Source organism: Dendrobates tinctorius, unplaced genomic scaffold (assembly GCF_039654945.1).
Source record: "Dendrobates tinctorius isolate UK_male_01 unplaced genomic scaffold, ASM3965494v1 ptg000056l, whole genome shotgun sequence".
Classification (NCBI taxonomy): domain Eukaryota; kingdom Metazoa; phylum Chordata; class Amphibia; order Anura; family Dendrobatidae; genus Dendrobates; species Dendrobates tinctorius.
In genome coordinates, this window is record NW_027361724.1 from 14837149 (window position 1) to 14861941 (window position 24793).

General features: G+C 43.8%; 1 protein-coding gene across 1 annotated transcript in view; it reads left to right on the top strand.

Annotated features, from left to right (window-relative positions):
* COL6A1 (collagen type VI alpha 1 chain) overlaps positions 1 to 24793 on the top strand; it is a 92024-nt gene that overhangs the window by 12748 nt on the left and 54483 nt on the right. Inside the window, exons 2-16 of the mRNA XM_073577517.1 lie at positions 253 to 382; positions 514 to 714; positions 1078 to 1237; positions 1347 to 1469; positions 4064 to 4084; positions 4188 to 4208; positions 4305 to 4349; positions 4430 to 4483; positions 13747 to 13791; positions 13891 to 13917; positions 15264 to 15290; positions 16147 to 16191; positions 17337 to 17390; positions 18839 to 18901; positions 19007 to 19069. Coding sequence (XP_073433618.1) covers positions 253 to 382; positions 514 to 714; positions 1078 to 1237; positions 1347 to 1469; positions 4064 to 4084; positions 4188 to 4208; positions 4305 to 4349; positions 4430 to 4483; positions 13747 to 13791; positions 13891 to 13917; positions 15264 to 15290; positions 16147 to 16191; positions 17337 to 17390; positions 18839 to 18901; positions 19007 to 19069 — 1079 coding nt within the window. The remainder of the gene's footprint in view (positions 1 to 252; positions 383 to 513; positions 715 to 1077; positions 1238 to 1346; positions 1470 to 4063; positions 4085 to 4187; positions 4209 to 4304; positions 4350 to 4429; positions 4484 to 13746; positions 13792 to 13890; positions 13918 to 15263; positions 15291 to 16146; positions 16192 to 17336; positions 17391 to 18838; positions 18902 to 19006; positions 19070 to 24793) is intronic.

Genomic DNA, 24793 nt, shown 5'->3' on the forward strand with positions numbered 1-24793 from the left:
CTTAGAGTGAAATTTCAGTCCAGGAAGGAAAGAAGCACATTTCTATTATAATATACTTAAGCCATATAAGAAGACCTATTTGATTAAAGATTGGTGATATCTGGGGGTCTTGTTGGGGATACTGCATTGGAGGTCACAAGCTTCAAGTTATGACACTGTAATTTGTCAACAAAAGATCCTATATCAGGCACATGCAATTTTCAGTATATTAAATAAAAATAACGTGGTTGTGTCTCTATGTCTGGTTTTCAGATTGCCCTGTGGATATTTTCTTTGTGTTGGACACATCAGAGAGTGTTGCTCTTCGTGTGAAACCATTCAAGACACTTGTGACCCAAGTGAAAAAGTTTACTGAAAAGTTTATAGATAAACTTACTACAAGGTGAATTTTATTCATTCATTTGATTCTTTTCACCCTAAACTAATAAGAAAATGTACATATTTATGAAGAAATATTACACAAAAGCGTAGGTGTATGTTCGCATTTGGCTCTAAACGTCTTTCTCATTTTAGGTATTATCGATGTGACCGCCACCTTGTGTGGAATGCCGGAGCTCTACACTACAGCGATGAAGTCATCCTCATTAGCCCCCTGCTCAGTCTAGCCAAAGATCGGGATACTTTAAAGGCTAGAGTTGATAAAGTTGAGTACATTGGAAAAGGTACTCACACTGACTGCGCCATCAAAAGAGGCATTGAAGAGGTCTTGATTGGGTTTGTATAAAATCATATCGCATACTATAGCTAAAAGTCTTCAATTCTTCATTTTTGTCTTGTTTTTTCAAGTCACTATTTTTTTACTTATCTATACATCTCATCTATATTCTGTGGGGCCAATTCATCAAGACTTGCCAGGCAAACATGACCATACCCCGTCCCACCCCGTCCTCCTACCTCCACCCATTTCGGTGGAGCTGATTTAACCTGGCATAAACTTAAAATATTGCAGCATTTTTATAATGTTTCAGATCTTTTACACCAGTTTTGTGGCTTAAAAGCTTTTTGATGAATTGGCCGTCTTGTGTTTATTCTAATGTTGTTTTATCTGTTCTCATACAACTTGACTTCATCGTACAGAGGATCCCACCAGAGGGAGAACAAATATCTAGTTGTGGTGACTGACGGTCATCCTTTGGAAGGATACAAGGAGCCATGTGGTGGTTTGGAAGATGCTGCGAATGAAGCCAAGCACCTTGGAATTAAGGTCTTCTCTGTTGCTATTTCACCAAACCACCTGGTAAGATGAAGACTGCTGGCTACCTAGATATTATGCAAATAAATTGATGCTTTCATATTTCTGCAATGTGCTACTCAGCTACTGATATTTCCCCTTTTCACATATGCAGGAGCCACGTCTCAGTGTTATAGCATCTGATCCCAACTACAGGAAGAATTTCACAGCAACCAGTGCTGCAGGTCTGTCTGATCTGGAGATAGAAAACACCATTGATTCCATCATTGACACCATTGTAAGTACATATAAAAAGCTCAAGATGCATTTTGTGTAGAAGAAAATAAGAGAAAACATAATTGAAAATCAGTGTTGGTTCCATTTTACATTTCTGTTGTATGTTTTTCTTTGTAAGGAGAAGTTAAGCATCTGCTCATTCTCACCATATAATGTTAATTTATTTTTGAGCAATTACAGCTCATAGATATGGGCAAAGGCAAATCCATTGACTTTAATAGGGCTTGCTGACATTCCAGTATTTTTGATGCAATCAAAAATCCTAATAAGTCTGATAGAAGCATAGACAGAACGGCTTAAAGGGTCATTCCTAATATAATAAATATAATAAGTTATCCTTTTTCAATGTGCACAAAATAGAAAAAAAGTTCAGTTCACCCTTTGAGTTCCAAAGTAACTTCCCAGCACGGACCACGTCTCTGTCAGACGATGAAATGGATAACTCTTGAGAAAAAGGAGATCCAGCTCAGAAAGATAAAATTCAAAATGTTTATTTAGTTTCCATAAAACATGAAAAAAGGTTGGTAACAAACCCGACCGGTGAAACCGGAGGGAAGGTTGCAACTGGGAGAATTGTCCCTTTTCAATACATAGGAGATAAGTTAGTGATTGCTGGAGGTCTGACCACTGGGACCTCCAGTGATCCCGAGAATAAGGCTGTGGAACCTGGGAAGCCTGTGTTGATTGGAGTTGTACATTCTCAACCTCAGCTCCATTAATTGCTATGGAACTGCTGGAATGACCTGGGCGTTGTACTCAGCTTTCTCCAACAACGCTATAGACTAGGGATGGGGAATCTCAGGCCCGATGACCATTTACATCCCACGATGACCTTTTCTCCGACTCCCTTGCAGATTGCTGGGGACCATAGTGTTTGAACTGGCAGCTGTGTTTTGATGGCCAACGGCCTTTTAGTTTCTTCTTGCTCTGTGAGAACACCCTCGCAGCGTTCACTACTGAATGCTGAGTTGTGTGCAATGAAAGATTACATCTGACACCAGTGCCAGCATCAAGACGTACTTTGTGGGCAGAGTTAGTGCTCAATTTGTACGTCCCCCAAAGGACTGCTTAAATATCCAAATCCCCCTGGCAGAAAGAAGGTTCCTCACCCCTGCCATAGATGATGAATGAAGCAGAGATCAAGCTTGTGAATCTCTGCTCTGACCAACACAGGGTTCTACAGCGCCCCATTCTCTGGATCATTGGGGGTTCTCAGCTATCGGACCCCCAGCAATCCCAGTAAGGCCTCATTCACACATAAATATTTTGCATCAGTGTCTTTATGCCAAAACCAGGAGTGGAACCTACAGAAAAAAACTATAACTGAAAGAGTGACACCTGATCTGTGTTTTGGAGACACTCCCGGTTTTGGCATACAAATATTGATGAAATACTGATCAAAAACACTGATGTGTGAATGAGGCCTTTTAACAGAGCTCTGCAACCACATCTTGATTGAAGCAGAGGCCTCCATTCATTGTCTGTGGGCCTGACGGAAATAGCTTTCTCCGCCTGTCCCATAGACAGGGAATATAGCGGAAATAGAATGTCATCTCTGCTCAATCAAGACGCTGCTCCACAAAGCCCCTTTCTGTGGATCATTGGGAGTCTCAGCCATTGGATAACCAGTGAACGTAAGAATGGAGCTCTGCAGCCCAATCTTGACTGGAGAAGAGGTCCGCATTCCCGGCATCTGCTCCATTCAGTTTCAATGGGACTGACTGGCTTTAAGTCTCCTCTTCTCGGCATGCTTAGCATGTCATTCTCCACAAGGAGAAATGATACTTCTTGGATATCGGTCAGACGCCTCTCACACAGCCAAACCAGATCTCACACTTTGCACTTAGGAGGGGTAGTACCCCAAAACACGGTGTCTGCAAATTGAGATTCTGGTTTGGCTTTTATCCTAAGTCGTGTAACAAGGCTCGTTAAAGGGTCGACATTAACTTTTAGGATTGCTACTTCCAATAGGTGGCACTAAAGTTCTAGTCCTCTTCCTTTCTGAAGAGACAATTTGCATATTTCCCAGAGGAGCATTGCGGCTTTAAGTCTCCTCATCTCGGCATGCTTAACATGTCATTCTCCGCAAGGAGAAATGATACTTCTTGGATAATGGGACTGACTGAAATAGTTTTCTCCAACAGTCCAATAGATAGTAAATGGAGCGAAATTAGAATATCTCATCTCTCTCCATTCAAGACGGTGCTCTGTAGAGCCTCTTTGTTTGGATCCCTGTAGAGTCCCAATGGTTGGACCGCTTGCGATCAATAAGATATCTCCCATCCATAACTTACATTAAAAGGGGTTGTCCCTCAATGGAAATGTATCATCTATCCACTGGATAGGATGGGTGAAAAATGTCTGATTTCTTTTATTCCGATTCATCCTCATTGCATACATGTAGTGATGAGGAACACGAGGTATAATTAGATCTATTGATACTTTATAATTAATTATGGTGTTTGCTTATATGTAAAATCATCTCGGACAATACTGTAAAACATTTGTCTTCAGACTGCGATATGCTTTTACTATGTAACGCTATATACACAAGGTATCACTGGATTATAACTCTTCCAATTTTTTTTGTTTCAGAAAATCAATGGTGAACACGGGGTAAGTAGTCCAAATATGTAAACGGCATGCATGCAAAATTCATTAGTATACAATGCTATATTATGTCACTAATGACCCTTTCTGCTGCTTCTTATTGTTGCAGTGCTGCTCCTACGAGTGTCAGGTAAGGAGTTTTGCAGTTGGGCTATAAACCCTTGAAATTGCCCAAACAGTTAATTCTGTGAAATGTCTTAACTAATATGTTCTTGTTTCTACTTAGCCTCCCCGTGGACAACAAGGTCCCCATGGTTCCCCTGGTTATGAGGTGAGGGGTATTGCAAGGTGAGTAAAATATTTTACAAAAATCATACTTCAATCTAGCTCACATTTTTCATGTGACCATAGGGAGAAACTGGTAAAACTGGACTTCCCGGAGACCGTGGACCTCCAGGAGACCCTGTAAGTTAACCCTTTTTTATCATTTTCTGTCATAAGGCATGTATGGCCATATTAATCAAAACCTGTAAATTCATGATCTATGTGAACTATTAAAACATACTGAACCAAACGTATAATTTTATATAATGAAAGAAAACAGTAAGGTGAATGTTATCATTTTAAATTTAATTATAAATATGTTCATATTTGTGAGCTGATTTATTTCAGAATATAACATATTAATGGCTGTGGTTTAACTTCTCTAATACAGAGCTTCATTTATCTGCATAAGCCACTGTTAGTTGTTGTTAGTTACTGTATTACTAATAATCTTTATTTATATAGCGCCAACATATTGAGCAGCGCTTTACAGTTTAACAGTTTCAAAACACAAGTCAAAAGTAACAACGTTAACTATACAATAATTAAAGCAAAATAAAATGACCCTGCTTGTGAGAGCTTACAATCTACAATGAGGTGGGGGAGATACAAAGTACAGGTGTGCATTTACAATAGTGTATTTACAATGAAGGTCCAGCCATCTTGAGGGAGTGAGGGATGGATGGAGATAGTGAATGGGCTACACGCACACACTTACACATAGAATGACTTTGATTAGTGAACGTGATAGGCCGCTCTGAACAAATGTGTTTTGAGGGAGCGCCTGAAACTATGCAAATTGTGGATAGTCCTGATTTCTTGGGGTAGAGCATTACAGAGGATAGGAGCAGCACGGGAGAAGTTTTGGAGTCGGGAGTGGGAGGTACGGATTAGTGCAGAGGTTAGCCGAAAGTCGTTTGCAGAGCGCAGCGGTCGGTTAGGCCGATGGACAGAAATGAGGGAGGAGATGTAGGGGGGTGCTGCACTGTGGAGAGCTTTGTGGGTGAGAACAAGTACTTTGAATTGGATCCTATAATGAATGGGCAGCCAATGTAAGGACTGGCGAAGAGCGGACGTGTCCGAGTACCGATTAGTCAGATAGATGACCCTGGCTGCTGCATTAAGTATGGACTGGAGAGGGGATAGTCGAGTGACGGGGAGGCCAATTAATAGAGCGTTGCCGTAATCCAGGCGGGAGTGGATCAATGCTACAGTGAGGGTTTTTGTTGTTTCCATGGTGAGAAAAGGGCGGATTCTAGAGATGTTCTTTAGGTGTAAGCGGCAAGAGCGGGCAAGAGATTGTATATGGGATGTGAAGGAGAGATTGGTGTCAAACATAACACACAGACAGCGCGCCTGCTGCCGGGGTGTTATTATGTTATCACCCACGGAGAGGGAAATGTCAGATTTAGGGAGCTTAGTAGACGGCGGGAGCAGAAGAAGTTCAGTTTTGGAGAGGTTGAGTTTCAGATAGAGAGCGGACATGATGTTGGAGACTGCGGACAGACAGTCTCTGGCATTCTGTAGTACAGCGGGGGTAAGGTCGGGGGAAGACGTATATAGTTGTGTGTCATCAGCATAAAGATGGTACTGAAAGCCAAATCTGCTGATGTTCTGTCCAATTGGGGCCGTGTAGAGAGAGAAAAGAAGGGGGCCAAGGACTGAGCCTTGAGGTACCCCGACAGCAAGAGGAAGAGGAGATGATGTGGAGCCAGAGAACAAAACACTGAAGGAGCGGTCAGAGAGATAGGAGGAGAACCAGGAGAGAGCAGTGTCCTTAATGCCTAGTGACTGGAGCCTAGAGAGTAGGAGATAGTGGTCAACAGTGTCGAAAGCTGCAGATAGGTCAAGAAGAATGAGCAGAGAGTGGTCACTGTTACGTTTTGCTGTCAGAAGGTCATTGGTCACTTTGATGAGTGCAGTTTCAGTCGAATGTAGGGGGCGGAAGCCGGACTGTGAAGGGTCTAGAAGGGAGTGAGTGGAGAGGTAACGGGTAAGGCGGGAGTAAACTAGGCGCTCCAAAAGTTTAGAGATGGAGGGGAGATTGGAGACTGGTCTGTAGTTGTTTTTGCAGGATGGGTCGAGAGCAGGTTTCTTTAGTAATGGAGTAACGATGGCATGTTTGAAGGAGGATGGGAAAATGCCTGAGGAGAGGGAGAGATTAAAGATTGTAGTTAGGTGGGTTGTGACGAATGGAGAGACTGGAGGAGATGTGAGGGAATGGGGTCGGTAGTGCATGTAGTCAGACGAGAAGAAGAGAGGAGTCTGGAGACTTCTTCTTGTGTGATGGGATCAAATGTGGAAAGTGAACCAGGGGAGATGCAGGAAGGGATGGGAGTCACAGCACTTGGTGGTTGGGAGCAGATTTCCTGATGGATATTATCTATTTTCTCTATAAAGTGGGATGCCAGGTCATCAGCACAAATGTCTGTGATAGGGGCTTGTGCTTTTGGCCTGAGGAGGGAGTGAAAAGTGTCAAAAAGTTTCTTGGGGTTGTTGGCTAGTGAGGAGATCAGGGTGGTGAAGTAGGTCTGTTTGGCGAGGTGAAGGGCAGCGTTATAGGTTCTTAACATAAATTTGAAGTGGATGAAGTCTTCTGGTGTGCGGGTTTTTCTCCATAGGCATTCAGCACTCCTCGAGCATCGCTGGAGAAGTTGAGTTTGCGATGTGAGCCAGGGCTGTTTTACTCTGTGCTTGGAGGTTCTGAGGGTGAGGGGAGCTACTTGGTCAAGGGTGCTTCTAAGAGTGTCATTGTAGTGATGAACAGCCAGATTAGGACAGGAAAAAGAGGAGATTGGGGACAGTGATGAGTGTAGGGAATCTGAAAGTGTCTGAGGGTTAATGGCTTGTAGATTTCTGAATGTGTGGTAGGTAGGAGTGAGCGGAGTGGGCGAGGATTTGTGAGCATGAAGGAGAGAATGTTGTGGTCAGAGAGTGGAAGCGGTGAGTTATTTAGGTGGGAGATTGAACAGAGCCAGACGAAGACCAGATCAAGGGTGTTACCGTCCTTGTGTATCTCAGAGGTTGAAAGCTGCGAGAGGCCTAGAGAGGTGGGTAGTGATAGAAGCTGGGATGCAGATGTGGAAGTAGGGCTGTTAATGGGGATGTTGAAGTCTCCCAGGATAAGGGATGGAAATTTTGTGGACATGAAGTGAGGCAGCCAGGCTGAAAAGTGGTCAAGGAAGTGGGTAGGTGAGCCTGGGGGCCAGTATATGACCGCTACTCTGAGGGAGAGGGGACGGAAGAGCCTGATGGTGTGGAGCTCAAAAAAAGGGAATGAGAGTGATGGAACAGGGGGATGACCGGAAAGTGCTTTGTGGGGACAGGAGTATTATTATTATTTATTGTTATAGCGCCATTTATTCCATGGCGCTTTACATGTAAGGAGGGGTATACAAAATAAAAACAAGTACAATAATGTTAAACAATACAAGTCATAACTGGTACAGGAGGAGAGAGGACCCTGCCCGCGAAGACTCACAATCTACAAGGGATGGGTGAGAATACAGTAGGCGAGGGTAGAGCTGGTCATGCAGCGGTTTGGTCGATCGGTGGTTACTGCAGGTTATAGGCTTGTCGGAAGAGGTGGGTCTTCAGGCTCTTTTTGAAGGTTTCGATGGTAGGTGAGAGTCTGATATGTTGTGGTAGAGAGTTCCAGAGTAGGGGTGATGCGCGAGAGAAATCTTGTATGCGATTGTGGGAAGAGGAGATAAGAGAGGAGTAGAGAAGGAGATCTTGTGAGGATCGGAGGTTGCGTGCAGGAAAGTACCGGGAGACGAGGTCACAGATGTATGGAGGAGACAGGTTGTGGATGGCTTTGTATGTCATGGTTAGGCTTTTGTACTGGAGTCTCTGGGCAATGGGGAGCCAGTGAAAGGATTGACAGAGGGGAGAAGCTGGGGAATAGCGGGGGGACAGGTGGATTAGTCGGGCAGCAGAGTTTAGAATAGATTGGAGGGGTGCGAGAGTGTTCGAGGGGAGGCCAGAGAGCAGGAGGTTGCAGTAGTCAAGGCGAGAGATGATGAGGGCATGGACTAAGGTTTTTGCAGATTTTTGGTTGAGGAATGAACGGATTCGTGAAATATTTTTGAGTTGAAGTCGGCAGGAAATAGAAAGGGCTTGGATAGGTGGTTTGAAGGAGAGATCAGCGTCAAGGATTACCCTGAGGCAGCGAGCTTGTGGGATTGGGGAGAGTGGGCAGCCATTTACTGTAATGGATAGGTTTGTTGGGGGGGTCACGTGAGATAGGGGAAAGATGATGAATTCTGTTTTGTCCATGTTAAGTTTCAGAAATTTAGCGGAGAAGAAGGATGAAATAGTGGACAGACATTGAGGGATTCTGGTTAGTAGGGAGGTGATATCTGGTCCAGAGATGTAGATCTGTGTGTCATCAGCATAGAGATGATACTGAAAGCCATGAGATTCTATGAGCAGTCTCAGGCCAAAGGTGTAAATGGAGAAGAGCAGGGGTCCTAGGATTGAACCTTGTGGGACTCCGACAGATAGGGGGCGAGGTGAGGAGGTGGTGTGTGAGTGGGAGACGCTGAATGTCCGGTCTGTTAGGTATGATGAGATCCAGGATAGGGCCAAGTCTGTGATGCCAAGGGATGAGAGGGTCTGTAATAATAGGGAATGGTCCACTGTGTCAAAGGCAGCCGACAGGTCCAGGAGGAGGAGGACAGAGTAGTGTCGCTTGCTCTTGGCGGTTAAGAGGTCATTGGTGTCCTTAGTAAAGGCAGTTTCAGTGGAGTGGTGTGACCGGAAGCCAGATTGTAAGCGGTCAAAGAGGGAGCAAGAAGAGAGATGGGAGGACAGTTCAAGGTAGACGTGTTGTTCCAGTAGCTTGGAGGCATAGGGGAGAAGTGATATAGGGCGATAGCTAGATACAGAGGATGAGTCAAGAGAGGGCTTTTTGAGGATAGGTGTGATGGAGGCATGTTTAAAGCTTGAGGGCAAAACACCAGTTGTTAGTGATAGGTTGAAGAGATGGGTTAGGGTTGGGATGAAGACTGTGGTGAGGTTTGGGATGAAGTGGGATGGGATCGGGTCAAGTGCACAGGTGGTGAGATGTGATCTTGAGAGTAGAGTGGAGAATCGATCTTCTGTAATGGTGGAGAAGTTGGTTTTGGAGGTGGAGGGCTGGGAAGTCGGGAGGAAGGGCTCTTGGGGTTGTTCACCAAAACTGTCTCTGATGTTATCAATCTTCTGTTTGAAAAATGAGGCAAAGTCTTCAGCTGAGATGAGAGGGGAGGGAAGAGGTGCTGGGGGACGGAGGAGAGAATTGAAGGTGTTGAATAACTGTTTAGGGTTGTGAGACAGGGAGGATATGAGAGATGAGAAGTAGGTTTGTTTAGCTGTGGCGAGTGTGGTCTTGAAAGTAGTGAGGGACTGTTTGAATGCTCGTTGGAGTGGGATCTTTTCCATCTGCGCTCAGCAGCCCTGGAAGCTCGCCTCAGTACTTTGGTCAGGCTGGTGTGCCAGGGCTGTCTGTTGATTTTGCGAGCTTTGGTATGTGTAAGTGGGGCAGCAGATTCCAAAGCTACAGCTATTATAGTGTTATATAGAGTAGCAGCGTCATCCGCATTGTGTAAGAAACTTATATCTGTGAGAGGGAGGAGGGATTCAGAGAATGAGTGTAGGTCAAAGTGTTTAAGATTTCTGCAAGGGTGTGAAAGTTTATGGGGTGGGGATTGTAGACATGGAGTGGAGAGGGAAGAGAATGTGAGAAGGTTGTGGTCAGAGAGAGGAAGAGGTGAGTTAGAGAGGTTAGATAGGGCGCAGAGGCGGGTGAAGATGAGGTCTAGTGTGTGGCCATCTTTGTGGGTGTCTGTAGAAGACCATTGAGTGAGGTCGAAGGAGGAAGAGAGAGATAGAAGTTTAGTGGCAGCTGAGAGGGAAGTGTCAATGGGGATGTTGAAGTCGCCCATGATGATAGTAGGGATGTCCGCGGAAAGGAAATTAAGTAGCCAGGTGGTGAAGAGGTCAAAGAAGGTGGTGGCTGGCCCTGGGGGGCGGTAGATGACAGCCAGTTGGAGGTTGGAGGGGGAGTAGATGCGCACACAGTGCACCTCAAAGGAAGGGAGGGTAACAGAGGGTGGCAGTGGGATTGGGGTGAAGGAGCAGGTATCTGACAGGAGAAAATCAACTACTCCGCCATGTTTGCTGCTGGGGCGGGGGGTGTGAGAAAGGTGGAAGCCACCATATGAAAGTGCAGCAGGAGAGTATACCGACTCCACCACCATGTCTGTTTGTGGGTCTCGGGGAATGAGAGAATTGTAAGCCACCATAGGAAATGGCAGCAGGAGAGACAGTGTCAGAATCCTGAATCCAGGTTTCAGTGAGGGCCAACAGATTCAGAGAGTTGTTCAGAAAGTAGTTGTGTAGGAAAGGAAGCTTGTTACAAACAGACTGTGGATTCCAGAGGGTACAATTAAAAGATGGAGATGAGGGAGTGCAAGTAATATTAATAAGATTATTATGGTTTCGATATGAGGTAGGGTAGGGGTTGAGGTTGGGGGATGGTGGACCAGGGTTGGGGGAGATGTCCCCTGAAATCAGTAGGAGTAGGAACATAAAGAGCAAATAGTTGTTGGAATTGTAAGTAATTTTTTTCTGCGCTGTGTTTGGGCAAGTTGGGCTGGGGTTTCTCAGGAAGGTGAGGAGTGCATGGGAACTGAACATGGGAGAGGGAAGTATAGAGGGGTTGATGTGTATGAGTCGTGATGGTGGGGGGATGGGGTTGTGAATGTGGAAGGCAAGGAAGCACAGGAGGATAGAAATAAAGCACATGGATAAAAGAGGGAGCAAAGTGTGGGTTACCTGACTCCTGCCCTGACTAACTGCCATGTATAACTGCCGTTTTCTTGATGCTTAGCTTCTGTGATGCTTTGCTTATGGGATGCTCGCGTGCTGCACCCCACACTGCATGTTTCCCCTTAGGAACTGTTGTATTATTCTCGCTACTTGCACCCACCTCTAGAGGGAGCTGAAGAGCTCAGTGCTTACTGATTTCATTGTAAAGCCACACGCAGTAACCCTCTCAGGTCTCACCAGGTGGTGGCTTCAGAATTTTGCTATTTACATCTAAATCTGTTCAGATAATTTTAGGTTATATGTTATAAAAAGCATTACAGCCTGTCATGGATGTTACAGTAATCCATAGGTTCTCTGCAAATATCTTGCAAGGCTCCTGTCACAGGGATCACCGTCCCTCTGTCAAACACCTTAGATGTCATAGTTGCTATTGACGGTTGACATCTAAGGAGTTAAACTAAAGGGCACAGTGACAGTGCCTATGTGATCAGAGTAACAGTTAGACAGGCACTATTGTTTAATTTTCATTTCATAAATCAATAATACACAATAAAATAAAAAACGTTGTAATATATCTTAGAAAAATCTGCTTCTTTCTCTTTCTGGATTGGTCTTTCACTCTCCATTCAAGGGTCAAAACTGTAAAATATGTATTCAGCGAAGACAAATTTTCCCATTACTGTGATGTACAATACAAAATAATATTGTGGTATCGTGTTAGCCAGAAAAATCGATGTAAATACTTAGGTCCCAAAAAAATGAGAAAGGTATTCAAGTAGTGATACCTCTATTGGCTAACCAGAGAAATTATATTTGCAAGCTTTCAGGGCTCATATCCTGTTTTAATTCCTATTTAAATATTGCTGTCTCTTTTCAGTAATTCACTTGTAATGTAGCATGATGAAGGGGCCTACTGAGCCCTGAAAGCTTGCAAATATAATTTCTCTGGTTATCCAATAAAGGTATCACTCCTTGAATACCTTTCTCATTTTTTGGGACCTAAGTATTTACACATTACTGAGATGAAGAGGAAAGGTGGGAGGAGGATTTTGAAGGTAGAGGCAGAGACCCAGACATTCTGCTGCAAGTTCTCTTGAAATGACAGTTACATTTTAAATCTAGGGTAAACAAAATAAAGTTAAAGTGTAACTGTCATTTGAGGAGAACTTGCAGCAGAATGTATGTCTAACCTCTAGCTCCTCCCTTCTCCACTGAATCTTATAAGCACCAATTGTCATTGTCATCTCCTATCATCACTGGATAAAGATTTTACAAATTGTACTATGAATTGAGAGTGAAAGATCTGTCCAGGAGGAGAAAGGCGCAGATTTATATAAGATATACTACTGTAGAAAATCTAACCTGTGCATGATATGACGTCAGACTTAGTCAATGTATTATTGTACCTAATTAATAATGTTTTTATTTTTACATCTATTTGCTTATTTTTAGCTATAAACTTGCATTAATAGGTTTGTGTTATAGTTTACAGCAGAGTATGCTGTACAGTTAAAAAGCCTAGTAAAGGAATCCCTCTTTTCCTTTATATTCAATGTCATGGAACATAATGCCTATGACATTAGATCATGCCTCTCATTTATTCCTTGAGCTTTTTATCCTGGCGGTCTGCCAATGATTTACAAGAAAGTGCTTTCCACTTCTTGTAAACGTTCCATCTTGTAAAACGTCCACTATACTTCAGTTTTTGTTTGTATAAGTTAGTATACACATTATATACATTAGTACATTTTTCACTGCTTTTGGAGGCACAGAACACTTCCTCAATAAATTTAAATTATAAATTATGCGCATACTACCTCTACAATATAACCAATTTATACCTCAATGTATACGCCCAGGGCTACACACACGCAGTCATTTTTCTTTTTTAAGACCGACAACACCCTGACCCAAGAGTTTAACGGAACATTCATTTTTTATTTTTAACGGATTCAAGTTTCCTTTGCATCCATCTCAGCGCATGTCCTATTCTCCAATTTTGCAGATCAGACTCAACCGTTCAAATCTATCGGAAGCCATCAGAAATGGGTGAAAGACGTAAAACATCCTTTTTCCATCCGTTTTTTAAGCGTCAGTGGAGAAAAAAAGTTTATGCCGTCTGCCCACTTCAGTTTTCAAATGGATGAAAAAAAACAGATGTCACCCGAGTGCAGTCTGATTTTTCTCAATGACCCATAGATTTGAATTGCCGAGTGTGTTCCGATTTATGGAAGCAAATCGCGCATGCTGCGATTTTTTTTTTCTTCCAGGAAAATCGGACATGTGCACGGCCTCATTGAATAACGTGGGGACAATTGCTATCCATCAAAACGATATATATAGCACTTGTCCAATTTTTACGGTCATGTGCCCATGCCCTTAGGGTAAAAATTCCTTCCCGACTTCACGTACGGCAATCAGACTGGTTCCCTGGATCAATGTCACATCGCCAAATCTAGTACCTAATACCCATACTCAAGCTCCACTTATGGAAACCTACCTACACTTCAGTTTTCAATATAAGATACATTTTGGCACTGGGACTTTCAGTTTTCCATTTGTGCATTTCTAATAATGTCTAACTTTTGCAGGGCCGTCCTGGTGACATTGGACCTGTAGGATACCAGGGAATGAAGGTAAGTTTGATAACATTTACAATGGATGTCACAGAATATCACTTTTTTTGCTTATATTGACCTTCACCTTCTTTTATCTTCTCTTCTTTTCCACAATAGGGAGACCAAGGCTCTAAGGGAGATAAGGTAAGTAGGCATGAGAAATTCTGCGGAAAAGATAAAAATTAGGCCCCTTTCAGATGCCCTTTTGACACCACCACACTTTTGCCCTTATTCCCCTTTCATAAATGAAGTATACTTTTCACTTTCATCTTTCCTAATACTCCAGCATTTGTGGAGGTATCAATACCTTTCCAGGCTCTCACCACCCATTTAAATGGGGATGAGACCAAACTGATATCATTGTCAAAAATACTGGGGTAATCCTTAGGCTGTGTGCACACGATGCGGATATCTAGCGGCCCCGCAGCGGATTTTTCCGCGCAGAAACGCTGCATATCCGCATTGTGATGTACAGTAGCATTAAAAGCAATGAAAAAAAAACTGCTGTGCAGACGCTGCAGATTTTTCCGCGGTACAAAATCCGCAGCATGTTACTTCTTTTGTGCGGTTTTCCTCCTCCCCTGTCTCCAAAACCGCAGGGGGAAATACGCAGTGGAAAACCGCACAAAAACAGCAAGAAAACCGCGCTAAAAATGGAAGAAATCCGCAGGAAAAATGCAGGTCATTTGACCTGCGGCTTTCTTCAATTCTGCGCGGAAAAATCCGCAGGGCCAAAAAGTCCGTGTGCACTCAGCCTTATGGCATTTGTATCCAGGACTTAACAATAATAGGTGCTTGGATTGCAGTCGTGATGAGTCCTGGAGCTTTAGGGACCCAACCAGACCCTTTGACCCATAATAAAAGACCAATACCATTACGGACCCATGATAGTTGGGGGCCATGTTGAAAATTTTCCATTGGGTCCCACAAGCTTCAAGGTACGCCAAAGTGTGCATCCTTGTTTTAGTGAAAACCATTGCACAAGAACAATTGTAGCTAAGGCTACTTTCACACTTGCGTTTTTTTGCGCTGCGCACCATGCGCAGTGCAAACGCACATAAAAAACGCATCATGCGTTTGTGTGCGCTTTTTTGCGGGTTTGGGTGCGTTTTTTTGCGCATACGTGCGCAGTACCATGCGCACGTATGCGCACCCATAGACTGTAATGGGTGTTTGGCTGTAAAAAAACGCATTGCGTGCACATGCGTTTTTTTGGGGCAAGTCGGACGCACAAAAAATGCAACAGGATGCATTTTGTGCGCCCGAGCGCACACTTCAAAAAAACGCGTGCGCGTACAAACGCGTACAAACGCATGTGTATGCGCACCCATGTAAAAGATAGGGAAAAAAAGCGCATGAGTTTTTTGCGCTAAAAAACAGCGCAAAAAAAAATGCAAGTGTGAAACCAGCCTAAGCAACTTAACAAATCACCACCATATTCATCAACTTGACAAAATGTTTTGCTACAAGTCTCTGATTTTCTGTTGCAGGGAGGAAGAGGAGCAAAGGGGGCAAAAGTAAGTATTTTGCAGCTTTAAAAGTCTAGTTAAGAAACTTCATATTAGAGTATTATTCGTGCTCCTCCTAGCTGGAGATGTGTATTCTTTATCCACATAATCCATAATTATTGCTTCATCTGTAAGCAGACATGACATCAGACTCCTATTCTTGCTGTTTTCTGGGAACAATGAAGCCGTTCCATTTATGGTAGCACATGAATTCTCTTCATGAAGACTACAGTACCGCACATGACTATGTCTAACAAGGAGAAACTGCCCGATAACCGCCAACAGTTGTTGAGCCTTAGCGAGTCCTATCTATGTATCACCACCACCGCTTCAACTATATTTCCCATCTACAATAGCAGCTGCTTGCTTTAGTTTTATAGATAAAATAACTTACGCATAGTCCAAATATTTAGTTATTAGTAGCAAACTCCACTTTAGCTACTATTCATTTTTATATGCATTTCTGCAGCTACTGTATGTCACTGCAGATTGGTGAATCCTGACAGTGTGCAATGTGTGCGCTGTCAGGATTCCGCTCGGATACCTGTTTGAGCATTCATCCTGTGACTGGAAGATTGCCGTTTGCAAATTTGTGGTCACCCTCTATGAAATCATTAGGTTGTGCATTTAATAATACAGAAAGACCATGTGCTGCAGTGACGGATGCTTTTTCTTGTTTTTTTCTACACATGTGATGGAATAGCTAAATTATATTATCTTGAAAGTCCCTAATAGGGTATTTTTTAAATACTTTTTCTAAACCATACAGACGCTTAAAAAATCATTCTCATTCCACCTGCATTTTCTGTTCGTTTTCATGTCCTTAAATATATTCAGGCTTAAAAATGATTCTTTTATTTTACAGGGTGAAAAAGGCAAAAGAGGAAATGATGGAACTGATGGACAAAAGGTGAGTGAAATTTACTATATTTTATATATACTAGAACGCATCAGACCTTAAAGAAAATCTATAATTAGAGGCATAAAAAGAAAAATCAATATTTTTTTACTGCATACAAGTATATTCTATGATTAATACTCAGCTATAGTTACCATGTCTGCCTTTATGTCCTCTCGTTCAACCACAATGCCCATTATTATACCAGCCCCAATGCCCCCTCCTTGTGCCAGCAAAAAGGACCATGACTTTATTGCCACAGTTCTCTCTGTGTGCTAGTCACAGTGCACCTCTCTATGCTATACAGACCTCATTAAACTCTATAGGGAGGGGAGGAGGAGTGAAGAGCAATCTGCATAGTAACAGCTATTTTAGTTTCATACTGAATTCACAGCAATACAGCTCTGTACTGCTGTTCAAAGTTCTCAATGATTCTGCTGCTCCTTTTTATGTATGTTACAGGGAAAGAGAAGCAGTAATCCATCATGTCTGTGTGTACTATGTATAGGAAACACCATAGTAGCTAATCTTACCACCCATTAGGACAGAGGCAACTTAAAATTAGACAAAGATCCAAGTCTTTTTCCTCACCCAAAAGCTGAATTTGCATCTACACAGCTTAGTACTACTGTATGATTTTCTCCATGTTTCTGTTCCTTCTGTCTATGTGTCAACTGATGAATGAAGATCATAAATCTGTGTGCTGTGTTGTGTATGGGAGATATCATTTGTCTCCTTCCACCAGCTCAGAGTCAATTGCAAATAAAGAGATAGAGCCTGCAGAAGGAAAACTAGTGAAAAATGCAGGATCCAAGACACACAATAGAAAGAAATAGTGTTATACTAGAAAGTTAGACTTTAAAACTTTTTTCTATGTATTTACTTCCCAGAACAGACATACAAGTAAGAGTTCTATTTTTTTCTTCCATCAACAACATTACAATAGATACACAATATTTAGAGATCTTGTGCTTGAGTAACCGGAACTAAATATAATAACAGCAGTCATGGGATAACAAATATTTATTTATACATTTTTTACACCTTAAATTATCCTGAGTAATAAGGAGCACATTAGCTTTATGTAATAATTGTCTGGGTTCTAGAAATCCTCAAAAAATAATTTCATACGTTTTCCATTTCATTATTTCTATTAGGGAGTTGATGGAGAGTCTGGATTCCCTGGTTGCAAAGGATCGCCTGGTTTTGAGGTAACAAATACAATTTGTAATAGTTTTTTTGTTTTAGATTTTGATGGCTAAACACCACTATGAATACAAATTTCAAAAAACTGACCGTCACATCCAAATATAGACTAGGTATGAACAGGTCAGTTTTTTAAAATTTGTATTCATTAGCCTCCTGACTGAGCACTCCGCCTTTTAGCCTCAGGCATTTTTAATCACAGCAGGACCCTCCCCTCCACAAAGATGTAGATTCAGTCCAAGAGAGGATTCACAGGTTCCCTTACACATGAAGACTTTAGTCTAAGAGAGGTTTGGCAGTGTTAGGTCCTGGAAAATGAGAATCAACTTAACGTGGCTTCCATGTACACATGAATTGGCCAATTTATGCGCTAAGCTTTCTCAATTTTTCATATTTCTAGTGCAGTAATGAAGTTCAAATTTCATATTTCATGTTTGCAAGCTATGGCGCCACAGAGTGCTACCTTATTTATTTGATTAAACACCACTAGGCTCATTAAAGTAAATTCAGCCAACCCTGTCAATATTGTCTCGATAGGCCTTCAGTCTAAGGTGTATCGGGGCCTTCAGACTTTTCCAAAGAAAGATGATGTTAAGGAGAGAAGTCTCTGGTCGTTGTTTGTTTCCCCATCTGATCCTTTTGTTCTTTCTAGAAATGAGACTCCTCTTAAAGAACACAGGAGCGCTTACTCTTAAAACTACCCTCCAAACTTCTCCTTAAAAGGCTCATTCCCCATATCAATATGGAACTCCTTGATAATCTATTTTCTCACTAGTGGTTATCTATTTAGTATATTATATTAATTCTGCCCTTGCTACAGCAGAAATCAGCTCTCCATGTAATGACTTCCTGCTGAGCCTATGATTCATCATTTATTCCAGCAGCCAATCGGAGGAGACAGAGCTGCAGGGGGAGGGATATAACAGCAGTCTGAGCCAATGTAGAGCCAAGAGGTGTGTCTAAGACTACCACAGACTCCCAGTAGGCCTTCTAGCTCAGCTGGAGTCACAGGTCTCCGATCCGCTTATTAGAGAGAGCCTGATAAAAGCCACAAGCAACAAGATTTGAAAATACATGGCAAGAAATCACCTCTTGTAGGTTTTGATGTACATATCAATTCACAGCCAATACTGGGCAGTTATAAGAAATATTGAGAAGTCTTCAAATTTATACTTAGCATTCCCTCAGTCCAGATGAAGTACAGCAGAAGCTTCTTTTTTTACCAAGCAGTAGAAGAATAACGATAATGTGTCCATGATGTACTGTTCATCTAAGGTTTTTTACCAATCTTTCATTTTCTTTCATAAATACGAGCCTCCGATCCGTTATTTTTTTATTTAGTCGAGGCTGAGAACTAAGGGATAAATGCTAATTGCAATTACCGTGGATACTTAAGCCACTGAATATTGTTAAATTCAGCAAGTCCAAACTTTAAATTAAGTTGTCATTATAGGGAGAATCTGGACCTCCTGGGCCCAAAGGAGATCCTGGGTCATATGGAGCAAAAGGAGATAAGGTAAGACTGTTTGTCATATTGTACATCACTTATCACTTGGATGAGATGTCACATGCACTAGTCACGCAGTACAAGCGGCTTATGGTATATTATTCATATTTTTAGGGTGATCCTGGACAGGCTGGTTCTCCCGGGAAACCTGGCAATGCTGGTAACATAGGAGACAAGGTAAGATTTTAAAAGTCTGTTTTTAGTATAAATTTGGAACATTTTAAACATGACATACTGTACTGCTGTGGTAGGATATGGGAAAATATGTTAACACCATGGTTTATTAATGAAAATATATATGCTAGAAAAGTGGTGTAATATGAACCATAAGTGGATTAAAGGGGTGTCCTATTTTCAGCAGGAGCGCACCACTACCTGGGCTCCCTCCTCGATTGACATTGGGAACCATCGCGCTTCTGACCCAAACTGTCACTTTTAAATGCAGCAAACAGACGCAGCTTTGTCTCTGCAGCACTGGAGAAGCGCAGTCGCATTGAAGGTGACCGATCTTTCCAGATCCAGATCCAGAGCATCGCATACAAGCTCTGTAGAAAAGAGTTTGTAAGCACTGCACATGTTTGGCTACTTCTGCTAAACCATAGCAGTAACTGATTTCCTAAGTAATGAATAGTAAAAAATAAACTTGATAAACCTTCTGTTTTTTAAAGTGCAAACTTGCTTGATTTTCCAAGCACTTTGCAATTTTAACCATTGTCGAACCTGACAATAATCATTTTAGTGTTGTGTCCTGAGGTCTAGGGAGTAACGTTTCTCCTTGTGGAGAGGGACATATTGGCCCCGGCATGCCAATGTAAGATGTAAGGAGACTTATTTGCCGTGCAATTTGTAAGAATGGTGCACAAAATTAATATGGCAAAAAAGCTGCACCAAAATTTCTCTAGTGCAAACTTTAAGGCTATGTGCCCACGATGAGTTTTAGGTGACGCTACGTGTTTTTGCTGCTTAAAAAATGTAGCGGCTTACAGTTCCAGCAAAGTGAACGTGGTTTAAATGAAATCTCATGTCCACTGTGCTTCTTTTTTACTCAGCGTGAACTGATCTGCGTTGCGTGTTTCAAATCTTCAACATGTTAATTTCTCTAAAAAGCGCACACTTGCACTATTTTATCTACTATTTTATAGACAGTAGTTTTTCACTTTATTTTACTTTTAAGAAAATCTCACTATTAGAGTTGAGCGAAACGGGTCGAAAAATTTCAAAAGTCGCCGACTTTTGGCAAAGTTGGGTTTCATGAAACGAAACCCGACCCTAGGATGAGGTCGGCCACGAGGTCGGCGACTTACGCGCCAAAGTCGCGTTTCAAAAGTTTGTTTTGCGCTCTTTTTCAGCCAATCAGGATCCACGGACACTGTGGGCAACGTGATGACATAGGCAGGGGTCACCACCATCTTTCAGAAGGGCATGCAAGTGATTGGCTTGCTTTGGTGGGCGTCACAGGGGGTATAAAAGGGCGTGCACGCTGACCGCCATCTTACTTCTGCCGATCTCAGTATAGGGAGAGGTTGCTGCTGATTCTGTAGGGAGAGCGTTAGGCAGGGAAGAAGACAAAAAAACTGCTTCTGCTGCTAGCGATTTGGCCTGCACAACACACCAGTCACTGTGTGTGCAGTGCAAGGGGAGGCTATATAGTGGTGTATCAGTGGTGTTGGTTGTTGGGCTGCCTTCTAAGGCTTCCTGACATTCCTGCATTGCTGTTTACCCACTGCTCCGCAAACTGCTTTTTTAAAAGCAATCCCAATTTTTTTTTTTGTCCTGCTGAGAAGAAAAAAAAACTGCTTCTGCTGCTAGCAATTTGGCCTGCACAACACACCAGTCACTGTGTGTGCAGTGCAAGGGGAGGCTATATTGTGGTGTATCAGTGGTGTTGGTTGTTGGGCTGCCTTTTAAGGCTTCCTGACAGGCTGGCATTGCTGTTTACCCACTGCTCTGCAAAATGCTTTTTTAAAAGCAATCCAATCTCCCTTATCCTCTAGTCACTTTGGTCACAGCTGTGCCATCGAGCCTGTGACATAGCGCTCAGATATCAGTGGGCCTCACACAGTCCAAAAGTGTCCAGTGTCCAAAAGTGTGTGCAGAGATTCAAAATCTCCCTTATCCTCTAGTCACTTTGGTCACAGCTGTGCCATCGAGCCTGTCACATAGCGCTCAGATATTCATTGGGCCTCACACAATCCAAAAGTGTCCAGTGTCCAAAAGTGTGTGCAGAGATTCAAAATCTCCCTTATCCTCTAGTCACTTTGGTCACAGCTGTGCCATCGAGCCTGTCACATAGCGCTCAGATATTCATTGGGCCTCACACAATCCAAAAGTGTCCAGTGTCCAAAAGTGTGTGCAGAGATTCAAAATCTCCCTTATCCTCTAGTCACTTTGGTCACAGCTGTGCCATCGAGCCTGTCACATAGCGCTCAGATATTCATTGGGCCTCACACAATCCAAAAGTGTCCAGTGTCCAAAAGTGTGTGCAGAGATTCAAAATCTCCCTTATCCTCTAGTCACTTTGGTCACAGCTGTGCCATCGAGCCTGTCACATAGCGCTCAGATATTCATTGGGCCTCACACAATCCAAAAGTGTCCAGTGTCCAAAAGTGTGTGCAGAGATTCAAAATCTCCCTTATCCTCTAGTCACTTTGGTCACAGCTGTGCCATCGAGCCTGTCACATAGCGCTCAGATATCAGTGGGCCTCACACAATCCAAAAGTGTCCAGTGTCCACAAGTGTCTGCAGAAATTCAAAATCTCCCCTGTCCTATAGACACCTTGTACCTTGTTTTACATTACTATATAGTTTGTTGGATTTTGTCTACATTTCTACCAAAAATGAGGAAGGCTGGTGGAAGAGGCCGTGGAATTGGGCGGGGGTTGGCAGCTGGTAATGATGGTGTTGGTGGTGGATCTGATGGTAGTGGCAAGAGCAAAATAGGACCGAATGCAGGAGGTGTTGAGCCTGCGTCATCGTCTGGCTACATAAGGCCTCGAACGCTTAGTTTTCTAGGAGTTGGCAAACCGCTTTTAAAGCCAGAGCATCAGGAAAAAGTTTTGTCTTACATTGCTGACTCAGCCTCCAGCTCTATCGCCTCCTCTTCTTCAGTTGTAAAAAGTAAAAGCACTGAGTCGTCATTGGAGGCTCATGTTCATGAACCACACCTTTCCTTGTGTCCTTCACCCCAACCAAGATTGAAGGATGACGCAGGCCATACTACTGATTACTCCATGGAGCTGTTTTCACATACCATGCCTGGATTATCAAGTGAAATGGTGAATTACCCAGGCCAAGATGAATCTGACATGGAGTGCACTGATGCACAGCCGCTGATGGATGATTCTGCTGGTACATTCACTCAGAGCACTACATTGTCCTCGCAGTGTACAGAGCCAGATTCTGACCCTGATGAGACTCAGGTGCCCCTTCCCGCACACTATACCACCATACACGGTGACACAGAGGAAGGTGCACATGACATAGAAAAGGAGGTGATGGATGACCCAGTTGTTGACCCAGATTGGCATCCATTGGGGGAAGAGGGTGCTGCTTCCAATAGCTCAGATGAGGAGGAGCATCCACAGCAGACATCGACATCGCAACAGCTGTTATCTGGCAGGCCCGGAGCACTCCAAAGACAGGTTCCAAACATCAAAAGAGTTGCTGGACAGCTTGTCCAGAGGGTCAAAAGATCACAGCGTGCTAGGCCGCAAAATGTCTGCCAAAGTAGGAAGAGTGCAGTGTGGCACTTTTTTGAACAAAATCCTCATGATCAGGCCAAGGTTATCTGTAAGAAGTGCGCAAAGACCTTTAGCCGAGGGAAAAATCTGAAAAATTTGAATACCAGTTGCATGCTTAGACATTTAACCAGCATGCACTTGCAAGCGTGGACACAACACCAAATCTCAAGTGCCACATGTGCAACTGATCACAACGAAGGTAGTCAGCAACGCTACATTGTTTCCCCCACTGTAAGCCCACCGGTTAGCACAGCAGCAAATGTTGAGGTGTCGTTGCAAGGCCACAGCAGTCAGGGAATCCCACTGTTATATCAACGAAAGACTGATTCTAGGCCATCAGAAAGAACACCAACTCCATCACCATCATCAACCCTCTCTCAGTCCGCCCTGTCCACCGCTACTTCCACCATATGCAGCTCTCAAGTCCAGCTCACCCTCCCAGACACTATGAGTAGGTCAAGAAAGTACTCAGTCTCTCATCCGCGTACACTGGGTTTGAACGCCCACATTGCCAAACTAATCTCGTTTGAGATGATGCCCTTTCGGTTGGTGGAAAGCACAGCTTTCCGCGAACTCATGGCCTATGCAGTACCACGCTATGACCTACCCAGTCGCCACTTCTTCTCTCGCAAAGCCATCCCAGCCCTCCACCATCATGTGAAAGACCGCATTGTCCATGCACTCAAGCAGTCAGTGAGCGGAAAGGTGCACCTCACAACTGATGCATGGTCCAGTCGGCATGGCCAGGGCCGTTACGTGTCCATCACTGCGCATTGGGTTAATGTGGTGGATGCAGGGTCCACAGGGGACAGCGGTGGTGGGACAGTGCTGCCTAGCCCACGGTATAGTAAACAGTTGGCTGTAGGCGTTCGACCCTCCTCCTCCTCCAGAAGCGAAAGCTCGTCCACAGAGCGCAGTCGTACGAGCACTCCATCTGCAGCTGCCACTGTTGCACACGATGTGTCCCCCTATCGAGCAGCAAGTGGAAAGCGTCAGCAGGCTGTGTTGCAGATGATGTGTTTGGGCAACAGACACACCGCCGAGGTGCTGGCCGAGTACTTGAAGCGACAAACTGAGTCATGGCTGGGCAGTGTACATCTTGAGGCAGGCAAGGTAGTTAGTGATAACGGCCGTAATTTTGTGGCAGCCATAGCCCTTTCAAAACTCAGCCATATACCTTGCTTGGCTCACACCTTGAACCTGGTGGTGCAGTGCTTCCTCAAAAATTATCCGGAGTTAACAGCCCTGCTCCAGAAGGTGCGAAGACTGTGCGCGCACATCCGCCGGTCGCCTGTACACTCCGTTCGTATGCAGAAGCTGCAGCGATTGCTCCACCTTCCCAACCACTGCCTCATTATCGACATTGCAACAAGGTGGAACTCCACCCTGCACATGGTGGAGCGGCTGTGCGAGCAGAGGCAGGCCATAATGCATTTGTGGGAGGATACACGGCCAGGCACTTTGAGAGCAGACATGGAGTTGACAGGTGTGCAGTGGTCGAAGCTGAAAGACCTCTGTAAAGTCCTTCAGTGTTTGGAGGAATGCACACGGCTGGTAAGCGCAGACGACGCCATCCTAAGCATGAGCATCCCACTTATGCGTCTGCTCATGCAAACTTTGACGCACCTTAAGGAGCAGGCGTCTGCAGCCAATGTTGATGAGGAGGAAGAGGAGGAGGGAATCCTTGATGACATTCAGCCATTGTCTGCTCAGGGACCTCTCCTGGACGAGGTGGAGGAAGAAGAGGAGGAGGAGGAGGATGATGGGGATGATTACTTAGGGGAGGAGGATGCATCTCGTGGGGCAAGTGAAAATGTTGGCGTGGCAAGGTCTGGTACAGGGTTTGTGCGTGACTGGAGGGATGTGGATTTGCCAGAAAGTGCTCCTCCAACCAGCACTCGCAGTGCGTCATTGACACCGGGAACATTGGCCCACATGTCAGATTATGCCTTGCAGATCCTAAAAAGGGACCCACGCATTGCCAAAATGATGAACGATGATGACTACTGGTTGGCCAGCATCCTGGATCCACGCTATAAAGGCAAATTACAAAACATCATGCCACAGGAGAACCTTGACCTAATATTGGCTAATAAACAAGCAACTCTGGTAAATCGGTTGCTTGAGGCATTCCCAGCACACAGCAGCGGTGATGGTTCTC